Below are 10498 nucleotides of genomic sequence, written 5' to 3'. Positions count from 1 at the left end.
ACTACAACATACCTGCCGTATGGTGCATCACTTCACTACATGAAGTACACTTCACATGTACTCCCTTCACACACACCACGCCACACAGAGTACACTCCACATGTACTCTTCTCATTTCACAATATGCCAGGATGGTATATTTTATATATACTCTCCTTATCCCACACTACACCACACACAGAGTACACTCAGCGTGTACTGTTCCCATTCCACATGCCACATCACCAAAACAACACATACTCTACAACCACACTGCACAGTACAACCCACAATACTGCACCACACTTCACTACACAGAATGCCTAACACTTCACTACACAGCACATCACAACACAGCAAACGCCACAATTACCAAAAGCACAGTCTACAACCTAATCAACTAATCAACATCTAATATAAATAACAAAAGATAGAGGGTTATACCATCGATAGGATAACCTGTGCGTTGCTTGCTGATTGTCATAGCCGATGATGCCGGAAGGGTCGTACGTGGCGACTAACCCACGTATGGTGACTGTTTGGGCGTTTGGATAGCTAAGTGTGGTCTTGGAAGGGCTCGTGATGGTCTTGTGATGGTGGCAATGAGCATAACACGACGGATCTAGCTGTGTACAGTGGTTATCCATCATGTGCAGTGGCTACCTTGGCTATTGGAGGTGGCCAGAGGTGCGGGTCTAAGCGTAGGAGGGTCGAGTCATGGCCCTGGAGTGGTGGTGTCGAGGTGGCACACATCGGACACACAACGGCTCGTGGAGGAGCGAAGGTCGTGGGTTTCCAATAGGGGAAATCAGAGGGGGCTTGGCTGGTCATGGCTAACCGTGGAGGAGCTGAGAGAGGTGCAGTAGAACTCGTGGTGGCGCCATGGTGGCCTACGGCGGTGGATTGAGCTTGGGAAGGAGGAAGAGTTCGTGAGAGAGTGAGAGAGAGTGTGCATGCATGGGTGGCAGATCGGGGCCATGGGTAGTCGGGATATGTTGGTGGTGGCTGGAGGAGGCTCATGACAGTGGCTGGACACCATGGGTGATAGCGCAAGGCGGTGGAAAGGGGAGAACCCGTGCGTGAAGGAGGGAGAGAGCCCGTGCAATAGAGGGAGGCTATGGGCCTCGAGTCACATGGAGTAGGAAGGGAGAGGGATGAGGAAGTTCATGGAGGCGCTTGGTGGCCGTGGGTGACCGCGCACGGCGGCGCAAGGAGGGGAAATGGGTTAAAACCGATTTCGGCTACTTACCGTTAAAAGAGAAGGAGGGCTGCATGGTGGAGGCCGAGCTCGCTAGAGGGTGATGGCCGGTGGGAGGAGGGGCTACCGTGGAGGAGGTGGCGCTGGAGGACGGTGCACGGCGGCGCAACAACATGAAGCCCATTCGGGCTGTGCACTGCAGAGAGAGAGGAAGAGAGAGCGTGAGGCAGAAGGAAGATGGGTCTGAGTATTTAACCCAGTCCATTCGTCTTGGGATCCTCAAAACGATCTAACGATGAGAGATTAAAACACTGATTTGAAAATACGTAAACATTAACTTAATTAAAAGCACTTAGAGGAATTAAGGTAGAATATTATTTAAACTAACTTTAGTTTATAAAATAATATTCCTTCATCATTAATAAATGATGAAGTCTTATTTAATATATTTAAAAGGATAAGACCATTTAATTAATTAATACTTTCAACATAATTTAAATCCCATAATATTTTAAATAACTAAAATCATTTTGATAATAATATTAAAATGATTTCCAACAATTATACTATTTTTGGAGCTTTTTAAGAATATTATAATTGTTGTATTTAAAATCAAACTTAGTTCAATAACACTGGAAATACTCCTTATAAATATTTCTAGTACATTTAAAACACTGGGCGTGCCTTAGAAGTCACATAATATATTTTAAAACACGTCATCGGGGTTCGACATGCATAACAAGGCTCGCAGTCGTTAGAGAGAAGGGGTGGACGGTTACATAATTTTCGTACTCGAAACTTGCTTACGTCAGAAAGAAGGAACGTACATCAGAAAGAAGAAGCGTACGTAAGAAGGAATGAGCGGTGTATTGCACATTGACTCTGTATCTTGTGTCATTAATGAAAGTTTTTCCTTAAGATCTTTTATATCATTTATCAATACTTGTAATTCAAGTCTTGTATTATAATTTATACATCTTATTTCATATAAATCCTGATATCCAACAAGCAAAATGATATTCCATAAAATTTATCATTCAAAATAGACAATAAAATAGCAAAATAAAATAGAAATGGCAATTATATTATGTATATAATATTTAAATATATATATATATATATATACATTCGGTCGGTTTCGGTCCGGTCCAGTTAAAAAAAAAATACATCCTGAGACCTATCAATAAGACTATCGGTCTGGTTCGATTCAGACCAAACCATTTGGTTTGATTGATTTTTGTGGTCTGTTCCAATCCTCTTATAGCCCTAGAATGGAGTTAACCATCCAAAGATGATTAAAAGAATATTCTACAAATTGAGATGGCTCATTCTAATAGGTCATATTTATTTCATAATTATCTTTGTCAGTTTGTCTAATAAATTTTTATAATTAATTTTATGGAGCAAGTATTTTTATGAAGTGGATAATTGAGTAAAGTGTAAGCCCGTGGCCTTTGGGCCAGACCCAGATGGCGCACCCGCTTGGTTTTGTACCCGGAAAACCGGAGTTCAAATCCATGTGAAACAATTCTCGTGTCAAAAGACTTTTGAGTTGGAAAAAGATCGCCCCGAGCTCGGTTCAATCCCTCGTTCCCCCCCGAGCCATGGCCTCCTTGGACTCCGACGTGCCCATGGTCCCAGCCGGCGAGCCTTCGAGCAGCGCCGGTCCTTCCTCCTCCTCCAAAAAGTGCAAGCACTTTGAGATCAAGAAGTGGAACGCCGTCGCTCTCTGGGCCTGGGGTACTTCTCCCCAAACCCTAAACATTATTTTCTCTAATTGCTTTCGCATTTTTATTTACTATTTGTTTCTTTTAGCGTCTCGGTTTGTTTACATATCTCGGGTTTGGGATTGTGAGGGATTTCACTATTATTCTTCGAATGATGCAATGTTGATTGATGCATGCAGATATCGTGGTCGATAACTGTGCCATTTGTAGGAACCATATCATGGATCTCTGTGAGTTTTTATTGGTTAATTTTCGGCTTTTGTTTCTAGTATTATTATTACGTTTCGGGATAGAATTTTTGTGTTATATAATTTGTGTATGGCGATATGGTGAGTAGGTATTGAGTGCCAAGCTAACCAGGCTAGCGCCACCAGCGAGGAATGTACGGTTGCTTGGGGTATGCTTTCGATTCTGAGTCCTAATCTTCATTTACAAGCTATTCGTGTCTGTCTTGCTATTTGTCCTCTGCTTAGAAAATACGGATGCCGTGTTGCAATATGTATTCTTTTGTCTAGGAACAGTGCAAATTTTATTAGAGTTTGTAGCTTGGCCTTTTATTTGATTTGCTAAGCTTGAAACTAAGTTTTCAGGGTGTAAGAGAAGGTGAATCATTTCATAACTTTGGGTTTTTCATGTTGAATTTTGTTTAATTAGAATATTAAATTTTACATTCATTTAGATTAGTTTTATTGAATTTTGTTAACTAGAATGTTTTGTAGCAGCATGGAGAGTTGGTAGAATCACGCTTAAGCTACAAGACTAAAGTGTTTTGATTACCAAACTCAAAGCAGATTTACAAAAGTACGCTTTTGGGCACTTTTTTTGTCAGCTTAAAGCAAAAAAACTATATATATATATATATGCATGTATATGTATATCAGTTTTAACTATTATTTTTTGCATGGACCATTAATTTAGATCAAGTAGGTGAGGAAGATTTTTTTTTTTTTTATTGGCACTGGGTGTCTGAGACCAAAGCCCCGACTAATCCCGAGGGTGCATGGGCCCTCGACAAGGAGTTTCCCGCAAGTGCAATTCGGGTAATTCAAGGGGAAGTTCCCCCAGTCCGATAGTCCGTAGAAATTGTTTGCACCCAAGAGGATTCGAATCTTAAACCTAGAGAGAGCATACTACTAAGACCAAGGCTTTTACCACTTGAGCCAACCTCTAGGGGATGTAAGTGGGGAAGATAATGAGGGTTGGATAATGAGAGTTCCAAATCTTTTGATGACAATGATGATAGTCCTTGTTGAGGGCCTGTGCATCCCCGAGATTAGTTGAGACTTTATTTTTGTACACCCGGTGCCAATAAAAAAATTGATGATAGTCCTATGTTTAATGTTGTGAAAGTTTATATTCTTAAGGATTGCATTGTATTGCTTATGTTAGCATAGATGTCAATACCTACAATTCTTGTGTATTTCTTTCCTTCTTGTGTGGGTGTGTTGTAATTCAACCATCTACTCTATTTTTATTATGGCTATCAAATATCATAGTTGCGTATATTTTGATCGGATATTTTAATTTCTTTTGATCGGTATATTTTTTAAAAAAAACAAAGGGCATGCCTAGTCCAATAAATAGGCGCCACCCCTTGGGGAAGGGAGGGCATTGGTTCGAGTCCCCTCAATGGCACTTTCTTGAGATTTAATTTTAAAAGAAACCCCTAGGGGTTGGCTCAAGTGGTAAAGGCTTTGGGCTTGGGGGTATGCTCCCCCATGTTTAAGGTTCAAATCCCCCTAGGTGCACAATCTCTAGGGGCCGTCGGACTGGGGATTTTCCGCTTGAATTACCTAAGGTGCACTTACGAGAAACTCTTTGCCGAGGGCCTGTGCACCCCCGGGATTAGTCAGGACACTATTCCCAAACACCCAGTGCTAATAAAATTTTTTTTTTTTTAATTAGTTATTTATCAATGAAAATTGTAATTAGTTGACCACTTGGTTGTCATGTGCTTGGCATTCTAACTATTGAGTTAACAAGCTAAACATATTACTATCTTGCTTTTTAAACATTTTTTATTGCCGATAAAAAAAGTTTTAAATTTAAACATTTTTTTATTGTATTTTATGAATATTTCATTATTGAACATTAGTTTTTATCAATATGCGCTCAATTATAAGCCGATTAATTATTTCAACTCAATAGTTCTGTTATTCTAATTTTGTCTTTATAAATGATTCAGAAACGCATAATGGTAGACTCATTGTCGTATTCATGAAGTTGCAAATTAATATAGTTAAGAGTTGAAATTTTATACATGGAGTTGTAATGGTTGGACATCCATTAAACTAGTTGGGAAGCTGGCACTCAAATCCAAGCCATTATTTTGCACAACACCACATCCAACTGAAAGCCACCATGATTCCAATTTCCAACCACCATCCAAGTTCAAAAAAATAATTAAATCCCAAAATGAACTACTACTGTCCACAGCCCATTTAAAGACTGAAAGCTGCAAATGACCACAACCCGAATAACAACCACTACAGTGAAACCAATCTTCTTCATCTATGGAAATCTCCAACCACGCTCCAATGTCCAACTGATAAACACACAAACTTATCATTTTGTTGGCTGTTCTGTGATAAATCAAATATCAAAAGAGATCGTGGTTAAGGGGTTAGCATGTTTTATTTGAGAATGCCTCATCTTTTGATGAAAGTCGCAAAGGGCAGAGTTATTTTTTCTTTATGGTCAAAGTTCAAATACATCAAAAAATAAATAAAAATCATGTTGCATTCACAAGATGTGTAACCTGTGACTTGCCATTCAATTCAAAGAACCCAAGCCTGTAGCAGCAACAAGCAGCCTATAACTTGAAGTCCACAAAGCTGTGTGTGGAGACTGGAGAGTTGACCATCAGTCCAGACATTTATTCAGATTCTCTCAATCATGGGATGGTGTTGCTAATCACCCATTATTGTTCTTTGTAGTGTTGTGTGCGCTGTGCATGTTTTGTTATCTATTTGTGGAAGCAATCCAGCTGATTACTGTTATTGCATTTTGCACTCATGCTCGCATGACTTCTATATGAAACTCTGGTTTTTGCTGATGTAGGGGTTTGCAACCATGCCTTCCATTTCCATTGCATCAGCCGATGGCTCAAAACTCGGCAAGTGTGTCCTTTAGGTATGATCTGTGCTAAAAACTGGCCGTCTAATTTTTCTTGACTCTGTGTCGTCAGTAGAACTCTACTGATTTCCTTTGTGGTTTGGTTGCCTTATTGCTTATGCAGATAACAGCGAGTGGGAGTTTCAGAAGTATGGTCACTAGAATCTTCAAGCGATGTGCATCCGGATTTCTGCTGCTGCTACTGCAATGCTACGAAATACTGGCTTTCGTGTTCATTTTCATGATCCAGTTACTTAATTATGCCAGAGTTGTCATGTTTTCAAGAATCATATGGGCTGTATGACTGACTTTTGCTTGATTGAGACGTATCAAGTGCGATATTTGAAAGTTCCCTAAACTGTCTTTAGGCATTATAAGTGAAAGGTCTCAATCTCTCGCTCTCTATGCGTCTGTGCATGTGTGCCCACAAGTCTGCATCTGTGCACACGGTGTGTTTGAATACTTTCATCTGCCTTTAATCCTGAAAATAACGATTTTTCTTCATTATCTTATCATGCATTCATTATATGTTCCATTCATAAGTTTCTTTCTGTTGTGTTATGGCTGGTTAGGGATATATGCTAGTTTGTCTATTCGAGTGTGGCTTGTTCTTAAATAGTTTGTGTAGCTGCTCGGCATTTCACGTATCCAGAGAAGTCATCACGACTTCATTGTCTGATTTTCTCATATGTGGTTTCTGTTTATAGAGACTTGGGTAAGCTGTAAATGGTACTCTACCGCCATTTATATAGACCTCAGAAACAAAGTGGTAGTGTTTGTTTGAATTTTGGTTCAAAAAAGAGTGGCTCGTAGTTGAGTTCAAATGTGTAGTACTTTGTGTCAGCAAGGGAACCCAGAATTGGCTGTGCTGTTCGAATTAATGTTATTCTTTGGTAAAATTGTTCTCGACAGCATCATCAAGAGGCACTCCAGAAATGAAATTCATGAGGAAAACTGTCTGATCTGTTATGAATCCACCTTGTGGCTTCCTTCCTGATTGAGAGGGATTCAAATAGCTGCCGATCTGTAGAGAAAACGAGGAGGAGAAAGAATCAAACGAGTCAGTTATTTATGCTAATAATAATAAGATTGGCTCAAGGAAAAGAAGACATGTTTATCAGTCATCATTTTTCCAAATGCTGGGCCTTGTCTCAATAGTACTCCCCAAGTCCATGTGATTGGAGTTCAAATTCGTCGCCCAAAACTATCAATTTTTATTATTATTTTAGTTTATGTTTTATTGGTACACGATTCTATATTTAATTTCTAGCTCACTTCGTACATCCATTTCATACTGTGCCCCAAAAAACAAAACGAAATCTCACCTTTACTGTAGTATCCGTACTTTCGGCTGCCTTTCTCCTATCTGAATTGACATTTCATCTTTTTAATAGAATGGAATTGACTCTTCATTTCATCAAAAGCGGATACCACATTTCTTGGGTTGCTAACTTTGTTTATTTAAGTCATTTTCTCTGCCACATAAATTAGAAGCCGCCCTCTACTATTCTCCTTTTCTTTCGTTTTTTTCTTCTTTTTCTTTTTGTTAGAAAAGAGTGGAGAGCAGAGACGTGCTTGCCTAATTAGGGAGATATAAAGAAGAGATGCGGTAGTTTTAAATTAATTGAATATAATATTATTATTAATTTAAGATTTAAAAAAATTAAATTATTTATTATATTTTATATAAAAATTTAAAAATATTATAATGATAAGATGAGATGAGATAAAATAAGATGGATTGATAGTGTTTCTATATCCAAACAAGACGTCGAATACTGTTGATATTATTAATGAGTAATGCTACGTTCAAACCTCAAATAGTATAAGTCTTTTGTAAAAAAATAAATTTTATTAATAAAATTAATTTTTTTACACTTTTTTTAGGTAGATCCACTTTTTTACAAAAATTTATATAAAATTTTTCTATTTGAGACTTATACAAATCATTACTCATTATTAATATCACTCTTTTTATTTATTTTTTTGAAATGAAAAAAAAAACATCTTGATTAATGTCAAACATCTCGATTAAGACCCATCCTTTTGCTCTAACTGATTATTTGACATGCCATTTATTTGGATACGTTGTTTGGTTAAGATTGATAATAAACCACCATCTTATCTCATTTTAATATCTAAACAACATTTAAACGTAATTATTTTTTAATTTCAATTTTTTAACTTTTTCGTCTAATTATTAGTTAATCATTATAATTTTTTAAACTTTCAAACAAAACATAAAAAATAATTCAACTTTTTCAAATCTTAAAATAAAAATTATATTAAAAAATTATATTCTAACCATCTTTTTATTTTATAATATGTTTATTAAAGTTTTTCTCTTTCCTTTTCCAACATCCTATAAAAACCTCAATCCAAGTCATTTCACTACTATTTACAAATTATCTCATTATTATTTATATATTTTTTATTTCATCTTATCTCATTTGCGTTACCAAACGAGACCTAAGAGAACTTTTAATAATATTTGAGAATTTCTTATAATTCATTTTAGATATACTGTTTATGAGTTTTGTAAATATAGATTAAAAGAACTGAATGATTGTTTTCAAAATATATTTTGCAGGGTACTTCTATTCAACCCATTATTCTCTCTTCAAAGTTATCATTAATGTAATTGTATTTTTTTTTCTTTTTCTTTCAATTTTTATTAAACATCTTTAAATATTTTTAAATATTTTCGAATAAATATATATATATAAACTCACTAGTAGTCATTTCTTTAACAATTAAAATAAAAAATAAAAATAAAATAAAATACACAAACTGTTAAAATGAGAAAGCAAGACTAAGGGCCACTTAGCATTTTCCTACCTTGTATTTGAGTTTATAAAAGTTGTCCGAATATAAACTTTCAATAGTAATTTTTTTTTATAAAACTTCTTTTATTTTGGTATTTTTTTTAATTTTTCATTGTGATTAGAACAAATGATTAGATAAAAAGTTAAAATAAAAGATTTTCTTAAGAGAGAGATATTTGGATTGAAAAATAAACTTTAAAAAATCAGAAAAAAAAATGTAAATGAAACATGAGAGGTCTCTCTGCCTCATTTGTTTTGGAGTGTGCAGTCTCTACATACTTTCTTTAAAAAACAAAAAAGATAAATTTGAGATCCACATAAAAAAATTATAATTTTAATGATGAAAAGTACTCCAAGACTACACACTCAAAAACTGTACATGACATTACTCATAAAAAAAAAATTGTCTATAACATTACCCATAAAAAATTAAAACAAAAAAACAAAAAAAAAAAACTATCTTTCTTCCTTGAATCAACAAAGGTTTTCTCAAGAACGAACTCTCTTTCCTGAATCGTAAAGGTATTCTTGGGAGCAATTTCATCTTGCATGTTAAACAACCACCACTTTTTTCCAATCAAATTATAAAAGTCAACAATTTAATACTTCAAAACAGTTTTGCCTCTAAGCGGTCCGACCGATATTATGCATAAAACATCCTCGCTTTCATCTGCTGCCACGTTAGAGATTTCGCCAAACCCACAATAGCCTCATTCGCACGGCATAACTCTCAAAACAAAAAATGAATATAACCCAAGCCAATAGCACTTCCATCTGCTCCACTCTGCTTCCGTCTCTTTGCACCGCTGCTTGACAGCAAGTTCAATTCCACCGCCACTAGTTTGACTCCGACCACCTGTTGCCTACCTTGGTGTTGCCCACCATCTCAGAATCTCTGGTTCCCTTCTCTCACCACTCTCTCTTCTATTTTCCCTTATGGTGATTTGTTGTTCGATGCTGCCGCCAACTATCACGTCGCTCACACCAATTCCAGCTAGGGTTGTTAAAAAAATCGAAAAATTGGAAAACTAGTCCGGATCAGCCCGAACCGGTGAAATTAGTTCGGAACCAGTTTTCGTAATGGCAAAATCGGCCAGAACCGGTCCCATTCCGATTCTAGGCTTTTTAAGCTTGGACCAAATCGGACCATTCCATATAATATATATTTTAAATTATTTTTTAATATTATATATAATATCTTTTTTTATATAATAATATAAATTATAATTATATATAAAATAATGTTATTATAATTTGTGAAATAAAAATTTAATCTTAAACATGAAAATTTAATAGATCATATTAATAACATTTTATCATAAATTAATTTAAAAATAAACTAAAATCGTAAAACTTTAAATTGAAATAGATAAATCACATCAATATTTTACTAGAGCCAAGATGCGGCTATATATATGACATCTTGAAGATATAATATTTCTTATTAGGACAATTTACTTTTATGCAAATGTGGGGGTAAAGAGCAGCCTTTTACCTCTTAAGATAGGATACATACCCAAGTATTGTATTAGGCTCTCATCCATAAATATTACCGTTCCGGTGTTCCCCAAGAGCATCTACTTTCATATATAGTGATGAATTTAATCTGTAATAGTAACAGATTTTGGAATAAGACTATAAAACAGATTTTTTTA

At 35.9% G+C, this 10498-nt stretch overlaps 1 protein-coding gene across 1 annotated transcript; it reads left to right on the top strand.

Annotated features, from left to right (window-relative positions):
* The first annotated feature begins 2625 nt into the window (after positions 1–2625).
* On the top strand, positions 2626–6520 carry LOC121252600 (RING-box protein 1a). The gene is made up of 5 exons (XM_041152322.1): positions 2626–2917; positions 3084–3134; positions 3242–3301; positions 5965–6036; positions 6143–6520. Exons 1-5 carry the CDS (start codon positions 2782–2784, stop codon positions 6178–6180), a joined length of 357 nt encoding a protein of 118 aa, XP_041008256.1. The 5' UTR covers positions 2626–2781; the 3' UTR covers positions 6181–6520.
* The last annotated feature ends 3978 nt before the right edge of the window (positions 6521–10498 follow it).

This window comes from Juglans microcarpa x Juglans regia, chromosome 2S (genome assembly GCF_004785595.1).
Source record: "Juglans microcarpa x Juglans regia isolate MS1-56 chromosome 2S, Jm3101_v1.0, whole genome shotgun sequence".
In the NCBI taxonomy this organism is placed as follows: domain Eukaryota; kingdom Viridiplantae; phylum Streptophyta; class Magnoliopsida; order Fagales; family Juglandaceae; genus Juglans; species Juglans microcarpa x Juglans regia.
This window is presented reverse-complemented; position numbering and strand designations above follow the sequence as displayed.